This window comes from Stegostoma tigrinum, chromosome 1 (genome assembly GCF_030684315.1).
Source record: "Stegostoma tigrinum isolate sSteTig4 chromosome 1, sSteTig4.hap1, whole genome shotgun sequence".
Classification (NCBI taxonomy): domain Eukaryota; kingdom Metazoa; phylum Chordata; class Chondrichthyes; order Orectolobiformes; family Stegostomatidae; genus Stegostoma; species Stegostoma tigrinum.
The window spans coordinates 30,241,834-30,266,966 of NC_081354.1; the positions used below are offsets into that span (position 1 = coordinate 30,241,834).

The 25,133-nt window shown below is 40.4% G+C and overlaps 1 protein-coding gene across 2 annotated transcripts in view; it reads right to left on the reverse strand.

Moving 5' to 3' along the window:
• intu (inturned planar cell polarity protein) overlaps nt 1-25,133 on the reverse strand; it is a 139,877-nt gene that overhangs the window by 11,109 nt on the left and 103,635 nt on the right. For both annotated transcript variants that reach the window (XM_048536378.1, XM_048536370.1), the window contains 4 exons: nt 20,139-20,201; nt 14,880-15,101; nt 9,163-9,666; nt 1,902-1,999 (listed from right to left, as the gene is read on the reverse strand). In XM_048536378.1, coding sequence (XP_048392335.1) covers nt 1,902-1,999; nt 9,163-9,666; nt 14,880-15,101; nt 20,139-20,201 — 887 coding nt within the window. The remainder of the gene's footprint in view (nt 1-1,901; nt 2,000-9,162; nt 9,667-14,879; nt 15,102-20,138; nt 20,202-25,133) is intronic.

The following is a 25,133-nucleotide window of genomic DNA, read 5'->3' on the forward strand; positions in this document are numbered from 1 at the left end:
ACAGCTGGCCAAGTAGCATCAGAGGAGCAGGAAAGCTAATGTTTCGGGCCTAGGCCCTTGGCCATACTCTTGTCCTCCTCATTCTCAGCATCTTATATAGTTGTCGTCTGTTTTTCACTTCATGCCACAACTTTCTCACAAGTTTAGTCATATTTTTAGTTTTCAATGTCCTTCCACATCCTTCCTCAAGTAAATCCTAATATCAAATGATAGCTTGCCCAGGGCTCTCTGATTTTGTGCCTTAGCATGGCCTAACTCTATTCTGATTATTTGGCATTGTCAGATGACAAAGTGGCTAGTCTGGAGCACCATCTCCCTACTCTTGCCAAAATATCCATCCCCTTCATTGGTCACTGTCTCAGCTTGTCTGCAACCTTAGAGCTCTCTTTTGAGCACAAGCCGATTTTTCTCATTTCCTCTCCACTGAAAAGGTTGCCTATTTCCACCTTTCAACACTGCCCTTCTCCGTGGCACCTAACTTGCGAGGTGTCTTGCTTGATCTGATGCACAAACGTCTGAGTGGCTAGATGGATCAGCTGGCTATTTCCTTACCACTATTTCGATGTTATCTCCACCCTTGCTGGAAAATATTGCTTCTTCTGTCATTTCGAAAGTTCAATGTTCGAATATCCTCCTAGTTGGTTTTACCACCTAGCAACTAGTGTGCAAACTTCAGCTCATCAAAAATATTTGTTGCCTGTGTTCTATTCCATCATAGGCTGCCCTCACCCTATTGTCACTGAATTATTTAGATTTCCAGCATCTCAACACCTTGCGTGTAAAATTTCTAGTGTCATTTCTCTCCAAGAACTCTGCATTTCTTTTGAACTCTGGTGCATCAAGACTTCCTTTACCCATATGGTTACAGCCTTGGCTTCAACCTTCTAGATCATAAATTTTGGCACAACCTCAGTAAGCCTCTTCCCCTGTTTTTAACATTTCTTAAAAACAACCTTATTGACAAGTATTTAGTCACTCATCTTCATGTATCAATCTTCAATTTTTGTCTTTTGCTTTCTCTATGTTAAGGGGATTATATAAATACAAGTTTTTATTGCTGAATCTCTGGCTACATTTTAACTACTTTGTTAACATTTCCTATATTCTCTTTGCTAGCCTGCATTTGCACAGCTCCACTGATACAGCAATTTAAACAAAACAGCCAGCCTGCACACACTAACATACAAAGTTCTACTTGCTGAAACTCAATTTCTGTTGACTCTCAATGTACTAAATTGAAAAATCTTCAATCTAATTTACCTATTATTTTGTGACCTCAATTATTTTACCTCTATTACTACCTCTGGCTCTCTGCCCCAGACCAAACTGATTGATTCTATGATCCTAATATTATGTAAATGACTTTTTCTCCTCAGGGACTATGTTTTCAGTCATCTTGGTTGTACTCTTCAAAAGTTGATTCCTAAATGCACTCCTTTACTGCTTCTCTTTCCACATTTAACAGTTATAACACTTTTCCTTTTGGTCACATTTTTAATCATCTCTCCTTGGTCTTTGATATCCATTCTCTCCTTCAAAGAGTCATATAATATTCTGTACTTTAATGTCAAATGTATTTTTTTTAAAGCAATGCAAAGTATTATATTTAAAACCCGATAGTCAGCACCTTCAATGCTGGTGCTTTGCACACATTCTTTTCAATTTACAGGAGTAATATCTACTACAATAAGTGCAATTCATTAGGAACTTCGTTGGTGCATCTTACATTACAGAGGGTGCTCGTAACAGATCTTTTATTCAGGACAGTAAAGAAAACAAGGGACAACAAAAAGAGAAACTGAAACCAAGGTCAGAGACTAAAGGAAAAAGCCATGATCATTTTCACTTACAATAGCATAAATAAGTGTTTAAAAATCTTAAATTAGAAGCTTTAAACTTACTTTGTTATGCTATATGTTTCCTCGGTCTCTGACTCAGAAAGACTTTTTTTCATGCTTCCCAGATAAAATGGATTAGGAAAGTTTTGTTTCTTCTTGCTCTGAAATAGTTTAATCAGTTTTTAAACAAATCCGTTCAAAGTAAACATATTAAAAGATCAACAATAAACAATTTTGATTAAACAGTTACTTTTATATGTAAAGTGTAATTAGATAATATAAATGGACTACTTCTGGTTAGCACTGTTCTACTTTCTTAACATATATATGTGTATGCATATTCTAGATATTATGTATATATATATTGATGTCTGAGTACTCAATAGGCAAACCGACACATTCATGCTATTAAGCATGGTGACAACAAGCGAATCAAAATTATTGTTGCTGTTACAAAAAAAATCCTATCAAGCAGGCGCCTTATCAGAATAATTATAAATTTTACTATCAGTAAAGGCTTCCAAGTTTATGAAGAGAATTTTCATTTCACTGTTTAGATAAAATTCATCTGATACTCAAATACAGCATTGGCACTCTTAATGGCGTGTCAAAGGAGGCACAATTTAATGACCAAATGATGATAACAGTTCTAGGGCTTGTCACGTTATCATTCCAAGATTCACTGGAGGCACCAAATGCTTTGTCAAAAACCTGTTTGGTTATTTCATTATTGGGCAATTAGGCAGTGCAGCGACTACTTGTTCTCCAGGTTAAGAGCTGGAGGGCTGAAAACATGCAGGAAACAAGCTTACCTTGCCTTCTGAAGATTCTGATTTCTAGCCAATGTTCATTTTTCTGGGAAGTAATCTGGCCACCAACAACCACAATGGACGGGGCATTTTACATTCAACAAATTCTTTTTGTGAAATACTCAATAATTTCTTAGATCCTAAGTGCTAAAGGAATTGTAGTTGTCATTGACATTAATGTTTCAACAAAAAAAGCCTACTACTAGGGCGACATGGTGGCTCAGTGGTTAGCACTGCAGACTCACAGCGCCAGGGACCCGGATTTGATTCCAGCCTCGGGCGACTGTCTGTGTGGAGTTTGCACATTCTCCCCGTGACTGCATGGGTTTCCTCCGGGTATTCCGGTTTTACTGCCACAGTCCAAAGATTTGCAGGCTAGGTGGAATGGCTGCGCTAAATTGCCCATAGTGTTCAGGGGTGTGTGGGTATAGGGTGGTGGGCCTGGGTGGGATGCTTCAAGGGGCAGCGTGGACTTGTTCGGCCAAAGGGCCTGTTTCCACACTGTAGGAAATCCAGTGTAATCTACTTGCCAGGCTGTTTAAGAGAGTTTAATTAAAACCCAAAAGTAAATGAAAACCGTTTGTCAGTTCCAAGGTGAGCTGCTATAAGAAATTATCTGGAAAGCATTCTACGTACTCCTTGTTCAGGCTATTACCAACCTAATTTTTCTAGTTTATTAAAGTCATCCAGGATTACTGTTGTCCCTTTGCTACAAGCACTCAATATTTCTTGTATTTTTTTTGTGGTTAGTGTTATATGCCCTGTAGATCACTGCCAGTAGAAACTTCCTTCCCCTGATATTTCTCATCTCCACCCACTCTGATTCTACATGGTTAGCTCCCGAACTAAAGTCATCTCTAACTATTGAGCAAACGCTAACCTTCAATAACAGTGCTGTCCCTCCATCATTACCTAGGTTCCTACTTTTCTTGAAGCAATATACCCTTCGACATTCAGGACCCAATCCATGTCATCCTGAAGCCATATTTCAATGGCTATCAGGTCATATTTGTTTACTTCAAATGTTTACTATTAATTCATTTATTTTCTTACGAATGTACATTCAGGCACCAAATCTTTTGTCTTATCTTTTCCTTATCTTTCTAAACGTCTTGTCTTGTTTGTTGATTTATTGCTAAGTCCTAGGAAATTTGTCTGTACCTCAGGGTTTTAATAAAACAGCCTATTGTTTACTGCTAAATCTTATGAAAGACAAAATTCTCGATTGATTCTATGAGTCCTTTTTCAGAAAGTCTGTTCTGTCGTAAATAAACCAAAAGGTGCAAGGATATTTCATCCCCCTTGTTTGCAATTCTGAGAGGTTGTTCGTGACAAAATTTCAAACACTCATACTGCTTAAGTTGTGCTTAAAATTTAACATTTCAATTACTGGATTAATATAGTCATTACTTTACAACAAGTCCCAGAAAATTAGTACCTGCAAAACATTTGTAGAACGAACCAGTTAGTTAAACTTAAAAATGATTTAATCTAACCAGGCATGTGTTAGTGCAAGCAGAGTGTTCCTGGTGTCTGGTCAGTTAGAAGACTGTATCATTTCTGATTCCATGAAACATAGATTGTGTCAGTAAATTCCCACAGTTTTGTCAACTTATGGTTAGATAAGGCTAGGTATGGTATAATTTCTGCTTTTGCAATCACCTTTATTGTTACTTAGCTCTCCCTTTCAAAGCCTTGCATTTGCTGCTTGTACTTCTTTCTTCATTGATATCAAGAAAGATGTTTGTGATAAAGAAAGGCTTGCCTAAGTTTAGCGGTCTTTCCTAGAGTTTAGAAAAATGGCGCGTAATCTAAATATAGGTGTTTTAAATGATTAAAAGTATCAATACAGTAGATTCAGAAAATCTATTACCTTCAATGGAAGATGCCAGAACAAGAGAACATAAAATTTGAGACAGGCATTTAACAGTGAAATCAGGAAACGATTTTTTCAAAGAATGATGGAAATCTGGAACTCTGGTAGTCAAAACCCTGTTGTTGAAACAATTGAAATTTTCAAGATATGGATCAGAGGACTTTTATATGGCAAAGGATGTGATTTGAGGCTATTTGGAATTAAGACACTGGTCAGGTACCATTTGACAAAATGGAATTGATTTCAACTTGCTGAATACAGTAAATGGGACTCCTGTGCTCACAAGAACTCTTGTCTGCTCACATCAGCTGGTTTTCCAGCAGGACTCCCAAATGGGCAGTACTGTGGGACAGGCCCATGATTTTTGATTTTCATCAGCAACTACTGGTATCTAAATTGGGTTACTAAAACATTATTTCAGACTTAAAACTGAAACAATGCTTGGCACTGAACAAGAAAAAAATGATAATATCAGGAAACTAAACTACCAGTTTAAAATGTTTAATTAATATTCACTTTTAAAAAGGGTACCCGAAAACTGAATGCCAACATTCTCTAATCAAAACGCAGAATGACACCTTGTATGGCAAAAATAAAACTGAAGGTCTGTTAATTGGACTGTTACTACCATACACCTGATCTCAAATTTGTAAAGCTTTAAATGCATTTTGCCAAAGCCTTTCACTTTGCATTTTGCAAGACAACAAGGGGATTCAAGAGGGGGGAGAAAAAAAATCAATATTTATGGTGAATGAGAGGAGAGTGCTGATTGGTTAGCAAATGAACTCTGATTGGTAGAGATGTTGTCATGGGAATGCACTTATCAATGCTAATTGGCATCAATAGCCAAGCTGTTAAATTTCAAACCAGGTAGGTTGAAACTGATTGGTTTGAGCATTGCTCTAAGAAATGAACCAGCAAATGAATGTCACCAATTTTGTTAAGTTGAAACAGGCACATTGTGTACATGCTCATTATGTCTGCAAACAACAGTGCCCTGTATATTAATATATGCAGCTTTGAATCCACACAAGTACCAAAACTGTGAGCTTGACGGATAATTTTACATTGGTTGTCAGCATAATTCATCACACAGTCAGGATTATCCAGCAAACATTGTCCAATTTTAGAATCACATCTGCTGTTAGAGCAGAAGAACACAGGAATTAGGAGCAGGAGTAGGCCATCTGGCCGCTCGAGCCTGCCCCACCATTTAAGATCATGGCTGATCTTTGAGACTCAGCTCCACTTACCCACCCATTTACCATAACCCTTAATTCCTTTATTGTTCAAAAATTTATCTAGCCTTGCCTTAAAAACATTCAGCGAGGTAGCTTCAAGAGCTTTACTGGGTAGGGAATTCCACAGATTCACAAGCCTCTAGGTAAAGAAGTTCCTCCTGACCTCTGTCCTACATCTGCTTCCCTTTATTTTGAGGCAATGCCCTCAAGTCCTAGTTTCACCTGCTAGCGGAAACAACCTTCCTGCCTCCACATTATCGATTCCCTTCATAATCTTATATGTTTCTATACGATCTTCCCCCATTCTTCTGAATTCCAATGAGTATAATTCCAGTCTACTCAGTCTCTCCGCAAAATCCAACCCTCTCAACTCTGGAATCAACCAAATGAATCTCCTCTGCACCCCCTCCAATGCCAGTATATCTCTTCTCAAGTAGAGAGATCAAAACTGCACACTGTATTCCAAGTGTGGCCTCACCAGGGATCTATACAGCTGCAGCATAGCCTCCCTGTTTTTAAACTCCATCCCTCGAGCAATGGCAGACAAAATTCCATTTGCCTTTTTAATTACCTGCTGCACCTGCAATCCTACTTTTAGCGATTCATGCACAAAGACACCCAAGTCTCTCTGCACAGCAGCATGTTGCAATTTTTTATCATTTAAAATACAGTCCACTTTCCTGTTATTCCTACCAAAATGGATGACCTAACACTTATCAACATTGTACTCCATCTGTCAGACCTCTGCCCACTCACTTAGACTACCTATATCGCTCTGCAGACTTTCAGTGTCTTCTGCACACTTTGCTCTACCACTCACCTTGGTGTCATCTGCAAATTTTGACACACGACACTTTGTCCCCAACTCCAAATCGTCTATGTAAATTGTGAACAATTGTGGTCCCAACATTGATTGCTGAGGCACACCACTAGCCACTGACCGCCAAACAGAAAAACACCCATTTACCCCCACTCTTTGCTTTCTACTGGTCAACCAATCCTCTATCCATGCCAATACATCACCTGAAATACCATGGAACTTTATCTTACGTAGCAGCCTTTGGTGTGGTACCTTGTGAAATGCCTTCTGGAAATCCAGATACACCACATCCACAGGTTCCCCATTGTCACCATGCAAATAATGTCCTCAAAGAATTCTACCAAATTAGTTAAACATGACCTAACCTTCATGAACCCATGATAACAAAGCGTGTAGCTGGGTGAGCACAGCAGGCCAAGCAGCATCTCAGGAGCACAAAAGCTGGCGTTTCGGGCCTAGATCCCATGCTGGGTGTTCCCATTGGGATAATTTATATCCAGATGTCTTGCTATTTCTTCCTTAAGTGATAGATTCAAGCATTTTCTCCATTACCGAAGTTAAGCTAACTGGCCTATAGTTATCTGCTTTTTGTCTACATCTTTTTTTAAACAGTGGCGTCATATTGACCGTTTTCCAATTTTCAAGAACCATCCCAGAGTCCAGTGAATTTTGGTAAATAATTACTTGTGCATTTGCTATTTCCCCCATCACCACTTTTAGAACTCTGAGATGCATTTCATCAGGGCCAGGAGACTTATCTACCTTTAGCCCCCATTAGCTTGCCCAGCACTACGTCCTTCGTGTTAATGATAGTTTCAAGGTCCACACCTGCTATCACCTTCTTGCTATTAGTTTTCGGCAAGTTATTTGTGTCTTCCACTGTGAAGACCAACACAAAATAACTGTTTAATGTCTTGGCTATTTCCTCATTCCCAGTTATTAAATTGGCCTTCTCATTCTCTAAAGGACCAATGTTTACCTTTGCCACTCTTTTACGATTTACATATTTATAGAAACTTCTGCTGCCTGTTTTAATATTCTGAGCTTGTTTACTCTCATAATCTATCGTACTTTATAACTTTTTTTGTGGCTTTCTGTTGACCTTTAAAGATTTCCTAGTCTACTAATTTCCCACTACTCTCTGCTTTCTTGTGTGTGTTTTTTTTCCCCAATCTCTTCCCTTTATTTCCTTCGACATCCATGGCTGGCTCTCTCTTTTCCTACAATTCTTCCTTATCACTGGAAAACACTTCTGGCGAGCACTGTGAAAAATCGTTTTGAAAGTCCTCCACTGTTCCTCAATTGACCCACCATAAAGTTTTTGCTTCCATTCTACCTTAGCTAAATCCTCCCTCATTCCGCCATAGTCTCTTTGTTTAAGCACAGGACATAGGAACTGGATTTGACCTTCTCACGCTCCATCTGTATTTTAAATTTGACCATACTGTGATCGCTCCTTCTGAGAGGATCCCTAACTGTGAGATCATTAATTATTCCTGTCTCATTACACAGGACTAGATCTAGAATAGCTTGCTCCCTCATAGGTTCCATTACATATTGTTCAAGGAAATTATCACGGATGCATTCTATGAAGCCCTCCTCAAGGCTGACATGACTGACCTGGTTTGACCAATCGATATGTGGATTAAAATCCCCCATGATAATTGCTGTACTATTTTTACATGCATTAGCTATTTCTATGTTTATTGCCCACCCCACCACAATGTCATTATTTGGTGGCTTATAGACCACACTTATCAGTGACTTCTCCCTGCTTTTCCTAATTTCAACCCAAACGGATTCAATGTTAAGATAATGTGTTGAGAAGTTTGCTGGTACAGGCTTAGTTGGGTAGAGGTTAATACCTTGGTTGCTGCAAACAGCTGAAGGGATATGAAAATAAGAAAGTGCTGGAGATCACAGTGGGTCAGGCACTGAAGTAAAATCTAGTTAACATTTTGAGTCTAGATAAGTCTTACAGCTCAAGGGTCATGCTGTCTGATATGATTCTTCATTCTTTGGGATGTAAGGCCTACATATCTGGCATTACTGGCACTGAAGTTCATATATGCTGAGTTAAGGGTTTGTATAGTGTAGCTCATTTTCTAGTAGCAATTTATTGCTGTAGATAAGGCATGGAGTGGAAGACCTCATCAGCTTTCCTCCTAAAGGTAGTGGAATTGATAGGAATTTTTGCTTATGACATTTCACTCCCTCCTTATCCCACCCTAGCAGAGTCTCACATTTTGGCAAGAAAAGTAGTGGGAACTGACTGGAACCAGGTTCACATAAAAGCAAAATACTTGGAAATCTAAGATAAAACCAAAAAATGCTAGAGAAACATAGCATGTCTGGCAACATCTGTGGAGAGACGCACAGAGTTAATGTTTTGAGTCTGATGTGACTATTCTTCAGAATTTGGTTTTAATCTGATTTCTTCTCCACTTGTCCTGATAACAGCGGCTTTCATTTGTCAAAAGCCATGGGTTTCCAGTTTAATGCTTTGAATGTGATCATTAAAGAACTGGGGAACAAAAACATGGACACGTTATGTACATCTTCAGATTTCTCTCCTCACCTTAAATATACTTCCACGACCATCAGATCCACCAGAACCTTGGGATTCTTTTCGAGGAAGCCTCTTGACTGTGTCAGACATAGAATATGGACTAAAGTTCATAATGAAGGAACTACCATCTCCATGCCTTTCACTAGCAATATCAGAGACACCATTGTTCCGTGGAGGACTGGATTTCTGCATCCTTTGGCTGGAGTCTCCAAACAGTGCCCTTCGACTTGTTGGTGATTGAAGTGATTTAGTTGCACCTTGAAACTTGCTGATGATAGGAGAAATGCTGATACTTTCAAACTTGTCACGAGAAGAAGGAAGGAACCAATCAGCACATGACAAACATGCAATGGAGGGACAATCCATCCTTTCTTGTATTCTGGCTTCTAGTCCTTCAAGCTGAAGTAGGGTTGTTTTAACTTGATCAACATATACACTGTTGGGTCCCGGATTTCCACTTACTTTGGATGCACATCCTCCTGCTTCTAGCAGCACACACAACATCAAGTGTCTCTGAAAAGAGGCAATTGTTAATTAATCTTTTCATTACATGTATTATAAAGTAAAATATTAATAATAAAAAGTACTATCAACTAAAGGGAAATTCAGGGGCTACAGATAAACAGTATAGAAGCAACACTAAATTAGATACCTTTCAGAAAATTATTGCAGATATAGTAGGCTTTTGGAACCAATTCTACGTTTTATGATTCTATATTTCTTGAAGTTATTTTGCCTTTTTACAAAATGTCTTAAACTACGTACAAGTGATAGATACATACAGTAGTGGTAAAAAAGAATCAATGATTGTGGTATTTTGGTCAGTAAGAAATCACTTCTAGATATGATAGTAATAAATTATTCCAATGAATATTTGTATGATTTTTCATATTTCTGCAGTTTGATCATTCCTTAGAAAAATCGAGAATAAGCTCAGAATCATTCAATACTGAGAAATTTTGGTAACTTTAAATACAACATCCTGCATGATACATAGAACTCCATTTTAAAATACAAAATCCTCCCACAGTGATTGCTGTCTTCAGTCAGTTGCAGCTCAGTGTTAGCACTCTTGTTTCTGTCACTGGATTGCGGATTCAAGTTCCATTCCAGAAATCTTCAATCCTAGGTTGTCACTCAGTGTAGTACTGAGGGAGCATTGCAGCTATGAACCTACTGTTGAACCAAGACCCTATTCCAGTTAATATTTGGGCAGTTGAAATAATCTTTTATTGCTTTATTATTCTAATATTTCTTGGGAAATTCATTACATATTTAATCCTCACCCTCTCTGACTGTTTGCAAGCATATAGTAACACATCCAAAAGTGTGTTTGATCCTCTTGTTTATCCTTACTTCTATCCACGTGGCCTCGTGATGATTCCTTCAAATTATCATCTCTCTCACTCCTATAACTGATTTGTTGAACAATACTGAGAACCCCATCTCTTACATCCCCATTTTCTGAGCACCCTACAACCAGCAATACTGAGCTGCTGATCCTGTCTATCTTTCAGCCAAATCTCAGTCATAGCTATGATATCGTATGTAGCTGTCTGTGATCTCAACTCATCTGTCTCATTCCTCAGGCTCCTTGCATTAAAATATATTCCATATAGCCTTGCCAAATTTGCTTCTTTCTTATTTAGCCCAATCATGCTTTAATTTTTAACTCCACTTCAACTACTCTTCCCTCTGATCTATTTGGCTATGTCCCACTTCCTTTCAAATTTAAAAAATGTCCAAAGGGCGATATTAATCCTCCCCATGATGTTGTTGGTCCCATTCCTGTTCCAGTGTAACATGTCCGACATGTACAGGACCACCTTCCCCAAAAATTATGCCAATGCTTCAATAATCTAAAGCCATCCCTCCTGAACCAGCTCTTCAGCCTTGCATTCATCTGCTCTATCCTCCTATTCCAACACTCACTACTGCATGGCATCAAGAGTATTCTAGAGATTACTATCTTTGAAGTCCATCTTTACACTTTTCTATCTAACTCTCAAGTCAGCTTGCCGGACCTCATTTCTCTTCCTTCCAATGTTGTTGGTCCCAACATAGAACATGACCTCAAAGTGTTTACTCTTTCACTTCAGAATGTCCTGGGGCCATTCCGTGATATCTTTCACCCTAGTACCTGAGAGGCAACATACAATCCTGCAGTTATGTCCATGGTCTCAAACATCTGACCATTCCATTGACTAATGAATCCCCGACTACTATTCTCTCCCCTACGGAGCAGTTGGACCACCCACGTTGTCTCTGCCTTGACCTCAGCTCTGACTGGCCTCCACAGATGAACCATCACATTCCCTATTAATCCAAAGGGTGAACAACGGTTTACAAGCAAGATTCACTCTTATGATTCTCTTGCTAACTGATCGATCTCTTTTGCTCTGGCGGTCACTATTCCCTCCCCACCTGCATTACCTTGAGCTGCAAGGGGACCATGTCCTGAAACAAGCTAACTATGAACCTCTGATAATGAAATGTGAGGCTGGATGAACACAGCAGGCCCAGCAGCATCTCAGGAGCACAAAGGCTGACGTTTTGGGCCTAGACACTTCTTCGGAGAGGGGGATGGGGGGAGGGTTCTGGAATAAATAGGGAGAGAGGGGGAGGCGGACCGAAGATGGACAGAAAAGAAGATAGGTGGAGAGGAGAGTATAGGTGGGGAGGGGATAGGTCAGTCCAGGGAAGACGGACAGGTCAAGGAGGCGGGATGAGGCCAGTAGGTAGGAGATGGAGGTGTGGCTTGGGGTGGGAGGAAGGGATGGGTGAGAGGAAGAACAAGTTAGGGAGGCAGAAACAGGTTGGACTGGTTTTGGGATGCCGTGGGTGGAGGGGAAGAGCTGGGCTGGTTGTGTGGTGCAGTGGGGGGAGGGGATGAACTGGGCTGGTTTTGGGATGCGGTGGGGGAAGGGGAGATTTTGAAGCTGGTGAAGTCCACATTGATACCATTGGGCCGCAGGGTTCCCAATCAGAATGTGAGTTGCTGTTCCTGCAACCTTCGGGTGGCATCATTGTGGCACTGCAGGAGACCCATGATGGACATGTCATCTAAAGAATGGGAGGGGGAGTGGAAATGGTTCGCAACTGGGAGGTGCAGTTGTTTATTGCGAACCGAGCGGACGTGTTCTGCAAAGCGGTCCCCAAGCCTCCGCTTGGTTTCCCCAATGTAGAGGAAGCCACGCCGGGTACAATGGATACAGTACATTGGCAGATGTGCAGGTGAACCTCTGCTTAATATGGAAAGTCAGCTTGGGGCCTGGGATAGGGGTGAGGGAGGAGGTGTGGGGGCAAGTGTAGCATTTCCTGCGTTTGCAGGGGAAGGTGCCAGGTGTGGTGGGGTTGGCGGGCAGTGTGGAGCAAACAAGGGAGTCACGGAGAGAGTGATCTCTCCGGAAAGCAGACAGGGGTGGGGATGGAAAAATGTCTTTGGTGGTGGGGTTGGATTGTAGATGGCGGTAGTGTCAGAGGATGATGCATTGTATCCGGAGGTTGGTGGGGTGGTGTGTGAGAACGAGGGGGATCATCTTTGGGCGGTTGTGGCAGGGGCGGGGTGTGAGGGATGTGTTGCGGGAAAAGCGCGAGATGCGGGAGATGTGGTCAAGGGCGTTCTCAACCACTGTGGGGGGAAAGTTGCGGTCCTTGAAGAACTTGGACATCTGGGATGTGCGGGAGTGGAATGCCTCATCGTGGGAGCGGAGGCGGAGGTATTGGGAATAGGGGATGGAATTTTTGCAGGAGGGTGGGTGGGAGGTGGTGTATTCTAGGTAGATGTGGGAGTCGGTGGGCTTGAAATGGACTGAATGCTGCTGGGCTTGCTGTGTTCATCCAGCCTCACATATCATTATCTTGGATTCTCCAGCATCTGCAGTTCCCATTATCACATCTATGAACCTCTTCCTTGTGAATACAACAATGTCCCCAGATGTTGCTTAAGATCCAAAACCTGTAGCTTGAGTGGTTCCAGTTAGAGATATCTCAGACCACCAGGAGAATCTAGGATTTCCCATCGTCGGGCATACCTTAAATAAATAATATGGTCTCTTCCTCTGACTTAAGACTAGACTAGAAAAATCTTTTTCTTGTTTATATCGGATTAACTATCAGAACCACTAACTCAATCAAGTGAAGATTAATTATCTATGTAAAACTTTTTCATAGAACATAGATCATAGAACTGTACAGCACAGTACAGGCCCTTTGGCAATGTTGTGCCGATCTATTATCCTACTAAGATCAAACTACCCTGCATGCCCTACATTTTACTATCCTCCATGTGCCTATCCAAGAGTCACTTAAAAGTCTCTAAAATATCTGACTCCACTACTACTGCTGGTAGTGCATGCTACACGCCCACCACTCTCTGTGTGAAGAACCTATCTCTGACATCTCCCATATACCTTCCTCCATTCAGCTTAAAATTATGCCCCCTTGTAACCGTCATTTCTGCCCTGGGAAAAAGTCTCTGACTATCCATTCTATCTTTGCCTGTCATCATATTGTACACCTCTATCAAATCACCTCTCATCCTTCTTCCCTCAACTTTTCCTCCTAAGGCCTGCTCTCCAGTCCAGGCAGCATCCTGGTAAATCTCCTCTGCACCCTCTCTAAAGCTTCCACATCTTTCCTGTAATGAGGTGACCAGAACTGAACAGAATATTCCAAGTGTAGTCTAAGCAGAGTTTTATAGAGCTTCGCAGCTCTTAAACTCAATTCCCCTGCCAATGAAAGCCAACACACCACACGCCTTCTGTACAATCCAATCAACTTGGGTAGCAACTTTGAGAGATCAATGGACGTGGACCCCAAGATCCTTCTGTTCCTCTACACTGCCAGGAATCCAAGCATTCAAATTTGATCTTCCAAAATGAATCACTTCACGCTTTCAGTTGCACTTATGGCCTTAAGTCAATATCTAGTCATGAATGTAAGAAGTAAACCCAGCACTTAACTACTTGCTCTCCTGTAATGTCACACTTTGAATTGTTGAAGGAGCTCTGCCGCCTGTCTGTCTGCTCTGGAACCATTCTACTCTCAATGCTCCATTTAATCTTGTAGTGCCACTCCTGAATCTCTCAGAGGTCTGCTGTCAGTCTATCTGCTTCTGGGATCTCTCCGCTCCTTTTCACCCTGCAAACTAAGATTTTAATTCAATTTTGATTCATGTAGCAATAACGATAATTTCAATATTTTCAACAGCAAATGATTATGAGCCATGCCAAATAGAGATTTAAATATAACCAGCCAGAGTTGAGAGGCAGGCATTTTGGGATTGGACAGATATTCTAGATGTGTTCAGCTTTTCTGCCAAAGTGCATAATCCTATTTTCTTGACAGTTTTATTTGTAATTCACATCTTATGACTTATTATGCAAGTTAGGTCAGCCCATGATACTTGATGAGACAAGTGGTTTTCATTCTACATTTGTACTGTTAAAACTTATACTAGTACATTAATCCTTTTCAGTTATAAGTGTTTCCTACTTATGAAGTCAACTAGTGACTAAATAGAAGGAACATAATTAACAAGAAAGTTCACATTAAGATCTGAATACTTGTATAACAGTGGAAATGATGTCACTAACAGAATCACCACATGAAGGTCTACAGCTCAATGATATATGAACAATAATTTTTCTCATCTTGCTTATTTTGGAACTGCACTATAATACATATCAAAAGAAAGCATATATGAAGTAATAAGTAATGCATACCAATCCAACAATTAGTAAGAAGTGTCTTCCTTTTGGCTCCTGATAGTCCTCAATGATCAGTTTGTGACGTGACGGAAGATATCTATACGGGAATGTCTCACGCCAAATGATCAGCTGAGCAATCCTTTGCTCTGCTGCTAGGGGCAGTAAGCAATAATGCTGGCAGTAGAGTGCAATGTCAAGGAGGCCATCTTTGGGCAAATGACTGCCAATCAAGTAGCCCTTAAAAATAATACAAATCCAGAGTAAGATGAGTAAAGTATTGTTTTAGAGTTCAAAAGTAAAGAAAAATAACCTGTAAAAGTACAGCTTCACTGAGAAGCAATTTTAGCTATTTGCTATGATGCAACAAACATTTTCATTTTTCAAAATTAGTACACGTACACCAACATTAAATATCACAACCAATTGATTGCAAATTATAACTGCACACAAACACTTTTTGCTCTTCCATCTAGCCTCCCCAACACTCATTCATATTGTGTGTGTTGTGGTCGCTTGCTGAAGTAAAGACACACTTGATACAGAGGAAGCATAGTAAAGATTCTCCAGACTGATTCCTGGGAGAGTGGAAATGCCCTATGGGAAGATACTGTGGGGACCATATCTGTATTCTCTGGAGTTTATAAGAATGGGAGGTAATCTTGTAGAAAGTATTGAAAGGATAAGACAAGATAGGTGGGCAGCACAGTGGCTAGCTCTGCTGCCTCACAGCGCCAGGGACCTGGATTCGATCCCAGCCTTGGGCGACTGTCTGCGTGGAGTTTGCACATTCCCCCTGTGTCTGCATGGGTTCGCTTCGGTTTCCTCCCACAGTCCAAAGATGTGCACGGTAGGTGGACTGGCCGTGCTAAATTGCCCACAGTGTTCAGGGATGTTTGGGTTAGACAGGGAAAATTAGGGGAATGAGTTTGGGTGGGATGCTTCTCAGAGGGGCAGCGTGCACTTGTTGGGCAAATGGTCTATTTCCACACTGTAGGTATTGTATGAAAAAGACGCAAACAGGATGTTTCCCCTGGCTGTGGGGAGTAGAACCAGGGAATAAAATCTCAGAATAAGGAGCAAATGAGTAAAATGAGATGAGAACAAACTTCGGAATTTTCTACTCCAGCGGCTGGTGTAAGCTCATTAATTAATTTCAAGACAGAGACTGTTAGATTTCTATTTAAAAAGTACTTCAAATGTGGGAAATTGAAAAAAAATTGCTGGAACAACTCAGCAGATCTGGCAGCATTTGGGGACAGACACAAAGTCCAATATGACTCTTCTTCAGAAGTGTTTGGGTTCGGTAGAAGAGTTACATTGGACTCAATATGTTAACTCTCCATGGATGCTGCCAGAATTGCTGAGTTTCTCTAGCCTTTTCTGCTCATATTTCCAACTGGATTTCTAGTTGCTAATGACCCCAGTTTCAGGCTTCAGGTTATCTGCTTTGGGCTGGAGAGAAACATGGAATGGCAGAGGGACATTCCAGTCAATTGTGGTCCACACTGGTACTGAAAATATATGGAGGACAAAGAAGGAAGCTCTGCATAGTAGGTATGAGGACCGAAGCACCAATCAGAACTTATAAAGTTAACAGAGCTCTGGGTAGTATTGTCAAACAGAGAGGCCTAGGGGCTTAAGTACACATTTTCTTTGACAGCTGCGTAAACAGGGTGGTTAAGAAGGCATTTCACACACTTGTCTCCACTGTCAACCATTCAGTATAGGAATTGGGATGTCATATTAAGGTCATAAGGAACGATCATGAGGCCACTTCCGGAGTGCTGCATACAGTTCTGGTCACTCTGCTAATAGGAGGGATGTTTTTAAATTTAAATGGGCTCAGAAAAGATTTACTAGACTGTTGCCGTGACTGTTATAAGGAGAGGCTGAATAGGCTGGGACTTTTGTCACTGGGGCATGGAGGTTAAGGGGTGAGCTTATAGAAGTTCATATAATCATGACAGACATGGATAACATAAATAATAAGAGTCTTTTCCTTGGGTGGGGAGTTCAGAACTGGGGGCATATTTTTAAGGTGAGAGAAAGATTTAAAATAGCCCTAAGGGGTAACCTTTTCCACACAGAGGATGGTCCGTATGTGGAATGAACTGCTACAGGAAGTAGTAGATGGAGGTACCATTACAACATTTAAAAGACATTTGGACAGGTGTATGAATAAGAAAGGTTTAGAGGGATATGGGCCAAATGCACACAAAGTGGCATTACGTTAGTTTGGGAAATTTGGTTGGCGTAGACGAATGGACTGAAGGGTCTGTTTCCGTGCTGTTTGACTCTAACCTGAAACTTTGAATCTCTACATAACTGTATAAGCCACGTGTAAATTAGCATAAGACAAATCAGATTACGGAAATTAATGCATAGCTCGAAGACAAAGTCATTGTAGGAGATGTGGGTTCTGGTCTACAGGGCACCGGTACTGATGAAAAAGGATTGATGGGACAGTCTCCACCTAAGCCATGATGGGGCTGCTGTTCTTGCCAACTACATAACTAGAGAAGTAGAGAGGATTTTAAACGATAAGGGATGAAAGTTTGGAAGAAATGGCTATTCAAAGAGTAGAGTCAAGGCCAAATGGAAAGGAAGTAATGCAAGAAATTATAATCAGACCATGACAGGAAGGGATAGTCAGTATGAATCTAAGCGTCAACCAACAGATAAGACTAGATGAGATAAGACAGTGAATGATAAAACTAAGTCTATATATTGACTGGAGAAGTCAAATGAGCAAAGGTAGCTTAGATGATGAATTCATTAAAGGTTTTCAGGATAGTTTCTTAGAACAGCATGTTCTGGAGCCAACTAGAGAGCAGACTATGCAGAGCTGTTATTGTGCAATGAAATAGGATTAGTTAATAATGTCACAGTTAGGGGTCCCCTAGATAGAGGCATCCATAATATGAGTGAATTTTACATTTAATCTGAGAGAGGGGCAAGTGGGTCCAAGACCTACTTTTTAAAATTTAAAGAAGGGTAATTATGAGTACATGTAAGATGAATTGGCTATTAAGGTTAAAGGATGAGCTTATAGAGGTGTAATTGCAACCATTTCCGCTGTGCCACAGGGATGATGGCTAAGGCTCAACTGTTTGTACAAATAACTTGGATGAAGGGCTGGAATAAAAGTTCTAAATTTTGCTGATGACACCAAGATAGGTATGAAAGTGAGTTGTGAAACAGACACAAAGAAAAAATGGACAGGTGAAGATTCAGAGAATGTTTACTGTACTAACATTTAGAATGGATGGGTTGCCTTCTGAGGAAAGGCTTGATTGGCTAGGTTTGAACCTGCTGGAGTTTCCAAGAGTCAGGACAACTTGATTGAAACACAAAATCCTGAGCAGTCTTGATAGGGGAGTGTTGGATAGGATATTTCCACTTATGGGAGAATCTAGAACTAGATGTCACGGCTTAAAAATCTTAGGACACTCATTAAAATAATGGGTGATCCACTTAAAACGGAGATCAGGCAAAAAAGGTTTTATATTGTGTTCAGAGCTTTGGAACTCGGTTTCTGCTAAATGGTGGCATCAGAATCCTTAAATATTTTGAGGTAGAATAAAAAATCCTAATTAAGCAAAGCGTCAAAAGGTTAGCCAGAATAGGCATGAATGTGGATGAGATTACAATTGGCTCAGCCATGATCTTAAAGAATGTCAGAACAGGTTTGAATAGCTGAAAGCCTACTCTGCTCTGTATGCTTGTAATGCACGAATGTGTCATTGAGGTACATAATCAGCCATGACCTATAAGAGTGCAGTAACGTCGAGGGACATTAGGCACGCTCCTGCTCCTGTGTTCCTAACTGTTGTTACAATGAGACCTTGGGCAAGGTCCCACAACTCATTACAGTTCCAGACAGGATAGCTGAAACTGTTAAACTCCTAGGTGAGGATGGATGAACAGGCTCCTCATCTTTATTCATCCACTCACTCCTTGATTAGCTATAACACACTTAATTCAAAAGGTATCTTTCACTCACGCACACACATTCATAAAGAATAGATGATTGAATGTTGAGGCTTATACAACTGATATTGATAGCTGAACAGTCAAATTTTGAGATTCTTGGCTTTGCAGGTTGCTTGAAGCCCATTGTTCTGATTCATGTTTTTAACTAGTTTGCATCACTCAGAATTAGAGAAACAGAGGAACGGCAACACAGAAGTAACTATGGGATAGTTCTTCAACTACAACCTTGAATTCACTAATACCAGGCTAGAACAAGAAGTTCACAGCCATGCTAGTACACTCCAGTAGAGTTGAAACTTGTTAAAAATCCTTGCCCTTGTGATTTCTTCAAACACAAGATGTGTCAGTTTTTTGAGATGTAGTCAAAGGGATTGGCTTGCTTTGATCGGGGGTTGTTAGCACCTTGTTATCCTTTAGTCACAAGAGATCACAGTCCAGTCTCTTCAAACTTTCTTTGACACTAGGTATTTCACCTATCTCTTTATCTCTGTGTCTTCCTCCGTCTCACTCTTTCTCTCCAAACAGCCACATAACTTATATATGCAACCATTTTTGGCAGCAGCAGCCTTCTTTTGAAAAACACACAGTTTGGAATTTCAAGTAAAAATGTCCACAATACTTCAGGCTTCTGACAACATATCATGACACACAGCACTAACATTACATTCAATTTTAAATTAACTTGCTCTTGTATTTATTAGTATATATTCAGCCATTTTACATTGTGTATATATAACTTTGGACAATTTTTAAAGCTAATAGTGCCTGCTTATCAACCAGGCACAAGTGATATTGCAATTCAAACTTGGAAGTATAAAATGCAATTTGCCATTACTCTAAGAATTTTTTTATAAAAATCAGGGATCTGGAATACAAATACAGTTTAGGCTCAAATACATGTGGCAATTTTGGGTGCTATGATTTAATATTTCGGAATTCACAACTGACTTTGACACATTGTATGCTTAAAAACTGAAAATAACTACTTACATCTTTCAACATCCATCAATTTTTTTGCATATCCCAGCATGCAATACATTTAATACTTAATGAGATTTCAGCATGAAATTTGACACAGAATCTTTCATACTGGCTGGGCACTATTTTCTTAAACATAGAAACTTCATTATATAGCAAATTTTCTTTGTCTATGGTGTACAAATGGTTTATACGCTGAGAATATGATCATTTTCTTGAATCAGTAATACAATCTTAACATTCTATTGAGTTACATCTCGACTCCTTCTCTCAACCCTCATCTCCTATCATGAACAGACTTACCTTGAAGAACAGACACGAACCCAGTATCACATACAGTCGTCGGATGCCAAAATAATCCTCAGACTGAAACAAGATAAGTAGGTTAGTAGTCGATTAAATATCAAACAATAAGTTGGTAACAAGTTAAACTAATATAGGAGAATGCATTAATTCTTGAAACTTCATTTTGCTACACACCATTGTTAATAGTTACATTTTAAACTGTAAGCAAACAATCCATCTTAGACAAGTAAATGGAAACCAGTTTAATTCTGGCAAACCACTCACTAGTACATATTATTCAGATATCTGTATTGAGAAGAGCAGATCACAACTCTGACTTAACTCTTGCACATGTTTTAGCATTGCGTACGACATTTTTAAAAGCCATACCTTTATAATTTGATCTAAGCTGTACTGTCAGTGTGAAGTTTGCACATTCTCCCTGTGCCGGCATTGGTTTCCTCCCACAGTCCAAAGATGTGCAAGTTAGACGGATTGGACATGCTAAATTGACCGTACTGTCCAGTGATGTGTAGTTTGGTTGGATTAGCCATGGTAAATGAGGGATTACGGGGAGAAGGAGTGGGTCTGGATGGGATGCTCTTCCAAGGGTTTACGTGAACTCAATGGGCCAAAAGGCCTGATTCCACACTTTAGGGACTCTATGATGCTAAAAATAAAGTGGTCATGTAATCCAGCCTTTACCTCACCAGTACATTACATTATAAATTTAAATCTAATCCTGTATGTATACTGAGACTATCCTTACTCTAACATAGCTTTTAGCCTTTTCATGAAATCACTGTCTTCTGCTGACTTGTGATTTAATTTTCTAAATGTGAATTCAGAGCACAGAAATACACCCATCAACAGCATTAATTGGGTATGTGGGCATAAGATCAAGGCAGGTTTTTATGCATCAAAATGTAGCCAGTAGAAGATCACATGCAGAGGAAAAAAAAACTCTCAACACACCACAACACCAGTGGATCAGGAGGCCCAGGTTCTTGCATCAGTTAGTCGCAGACATTTTAAGCTCACTGGAATAATAAGGTCTGGTTACCTACACTTTAATAGTGGTAGACAAGTTATCAATGCCTTTACTACTTCTACTCTGCATCTTTTGGGGATTCTGCTGAAGACATTTGAAGTTAGTGGGTAACAATGTGTAACTTGGGTAACTGAAACATATTTTTGCCAGGAAAAGCAAATATGTCGATTCTTCCATCTATTACACCAGTCAGAAAGTGTGGGTCTTTGAGTTTGCAGCTCCAGCTAGCTTCCCAGCAATATACAGACATGATCAACTATATGCTTACAGCAATTTAGGCAATACTCAGACCATGCCAAATTATACACTAATTGCTATAAAGGAAGCTGAGTACGACATTTTCAGGAAGCTGTCATAATGCTTTCATCCTTCAGCAGACCATACCTCATCTCTTCGCACTTTAAAATGGACTTCCAGGCCAAAGTGTATCCACTTAAATATTATTGCTTTTATGTATAGGGTTGGATTTTGTGTTCTTCAGCAGAGTGAGGGAGGTGGAAGGTAAATAGAGTGGTCCACTCACTCTTACTGTTGTGAACAGACCAAACTTGTTTCAAATAAAATCCTGGGCGTCTGGATTTACCCATTCATGCTGCTTCTATTGTTCCAATTTCTAAAGAAAAGGCCTCACAAGCTGTTTACTTTATTGGTTTGGAAGAGACGACTCTGCATGTAGGCTCAAAACCACCAAAAAGGACAAAATATACTTCTTAAAAGTCATAGTACTGTCACATTACTCCATCTCAGCTCGTTAAATCAAGCATTGGGTAGCCAATCAGTGGCAGCATAGCAAGAAAGCAGCCAATTAACAGTCAAATGGAGATGGGGGCGGGGGGTGCTTCATGCCCAAACAAGCATCTTGGTCAGGGTGTCAGGTCTAGACCATGCTCTCATATAACAGAGGTTACACATCAACAGGAAATCAGTCACAACTACAAATTTAAAAGCCTCCATTATTTCCCCTAATAGAGGTGTACAAGATGAAGACAGGCACAGACAGAGTGGATAGCCAGGGATATTTTCCCAGGGCAGAAATGACTATCGTGAGGGGGCATAATTTTAAGGTGATTGGAGGAAGGTATAGGGCAGGTGTCAGAGGTAGGTGAGTGCATGGAATGCACTGCCAGCGATGGTAGTAGAGTCAGATACATTAGGGACATTTAAGTGGCTCTTGGATAGGCACATGGATGACAGTTATAATGTAGGGTATGCAGGTTGGTTTGACTTAGAGTTGGATAATAGGTCGGCACAACTTCATGGGCTTAAGGGCCTGCCCTCTGCTGTACTGTTCTATGTTTTATTTCAATCATTCTTCTTTTGTACAGTATGCCCCAAGAAGTTAATAAAATTAATTCAAAATACATACCGACACCGGCAGGTTCACCAGCAAAATCCATTGGTCCTTTCAACCACAATCCTGGTAGGAGACCTTTTCTTTCACCCTGTGTTGACTCATCATTGCTGCCATTAAGCACTGCCAAACTTTATCTTGCCTAATGCCTAATTATCCACCGGGTGATGAAAAATTGCAGGTAGTTGGGTTGCCAGTTAACAAACTTAAAATTGCATTAATTAGTAATTTCAAAATGGTGTTGGCCATCTGATTGCCATGCTCACTTGCCTTCGACAATTTTGGAGTCCAAAGTGATGATGATGTGTGTCAAACTGATGTCATCACACCGTATGAGATAAGGGAGCACCCAGTTTGGGACCTTAAAATCTAAGCCATGAAGCGTTTTGGATCAGTAGAATTTGATGGGCTTTTTTTATTGTCAGCTGATGAGGATTTTCCTCCTGGTTTAAACTGAATGCATAGCTCGGGTACTTTGTTTATTTGAGCCCCGAGTGTCCTCAACATGAAGTGACATAAATAATTTTCCACGTTGTGTAGACATGTATCAAATACGGATATTTTCATTATTGTGATACAAATGTTTCTTTAATTCTGTATAGCTTGTATGCTATTTTACAACTATTAAGGTTTTAGAGTAGTGATAATGGGAACTGCAGATGCTGGAGAATCCAAGATAACAAAGTGTGGAGCTGGATGAACACAGCAGGCCAAGCAGCATCTCAGGAGCACAAAAGCTGACGTTTTGGGCCTAGACCCTTCATCAGAGATCTCTGAAGGAGGGTCTAGGCCCGAAACATCAGCTTTTGTGCTCCTGAGATGCTGCTTGGCCTGCTGTGTTCATCCAGCTCCACACTTTGTTATCAAGGTTTTAGAGTAGATTTGTAACGCGGGTTGTGGATGTTATGGTTGGTTGGGTCTCCGAGCTGGTTCATTGTTCCGCAGACGTTTCATTACCCTACCGGGTAACATCATCAGTGCAGCCTCCGATGAAGTGTCCCTGAGCTTTCCCACCTGGTTTTTGAACTCTGGAGTCCATTGAGCTGGATTACCTCGCTTGCAGTGTTCTTTCGCAATGGAGTGTATTTGGGGTCAAGTTCTATGAGCTTGTTGATGGCTTTCTTTGTGGAGTACCAGGCTTCTACGAACTCCCGTATCTGTCGCTGCTTTATTTGTCCCAGGATCTTACTGTTGTCCCAATCAAATTGGCATTTCTCCTTAACCACGTGGATAGAGATGAGTGAATACTGGCCACGTCTTTTCGTAGCCAATTGGTGTTTGTGTGGGGTATTGTTACCTGCCTTCCTGTTTGTCCGATGTAGTGTCTGTCACAGTCTCTGCAGGGAATCTTGTATATGACACTGGTCCTGTCCATAGTGGATAGTGGGTCTTTGGTTCAGGTGAGCAGTTGTCATAGGGTTGATGTGGGTTTGTGTGCTTCGCTGATGTCCAGTGGTCGTAGGAGTTTTGATGTTAGTTCCGATTCAACTGAGACTGCACTGATGATGTTACCCAGTAGGGTAACAAAACGTCTGCAGAACAACGAACCAGCTCGGCGAGCCAACCAGCCACAATATTTTACAACCATTTTGTTATGTTTCCAAATAGATCGGCAAACACTTGTGCAAACTTACAAATACAAATTCGAGTGGCTAGTTGTTCTTCAGAAACTACCAAGTGTTATATTATGGAGGCAAACAGCCAAACCAAAATCAGCCTGTCTCCCTCTGTATTTGTAATACAGTAACATGAAAATTTTGAAGATCCCCAAACAGTAATCCAACGATTCCTAGCCAGACTTTTGAATAACTAATCCCAGACTTTGCGAATGATTAATACACAAATACCACAATCTGTACCAACCTTTTTCCCCCAGCACTCCAACCCAACTATCGCATAAATGCTGCCCCCTTCACACTTCATATTGACTCTGACGAAGAGAGTCAGTCTCTCTCTCCATGGATGCTGCCTGACCCACTACGATTTCCAGCATTTTTTGTTTTCAGTATACAAATACCAGTTTTGTGTCTTAAAAGGACATAATAATTTATTAAATATAATAATAGAGTGGAGAAAATTAAACATCACAATAAGTTGATTAAAGTCTGATGCTTTCCACCTGAAACATTTATTTCCAGCCCAATTTCACATAAAAGGCAGAAAGGCAGTTAGGGGATATATAAAAGAAAATAACATAGCTGGCCAGATTACCTAAATGGCTTTCACGTTGTGTTTTCTCACAGACATAGATTTGAGCTCCTTGGCTGTTTTTCTGAAACACTGATCAGGGTCGCCTTTCAGTTCACCCAGGCAAGGGCTGTTATACATCTCTTTATTCTCTCCGAGCTTGATGTATCACCTTAGGCAGGGAGTTTCAAATCTTCATTCTGTCTAAGGAGCATGCCTAAGCCATCTCTCCGAAAACATTGTTCAAAAAAACAGCTTTAATTCTGGCTCTGCCCTGATAAAATCATAGATTCTGACCAGATTTCAATCATCATTCGACTGCCATTTGCTTGAACAAAGTGTCTCCTCAGACTTGCTGGAACGAACTACCAGGGACTGACCTTGTTAACAGCCAACTTCTGGTACATGTTTAAAAACAATGCTC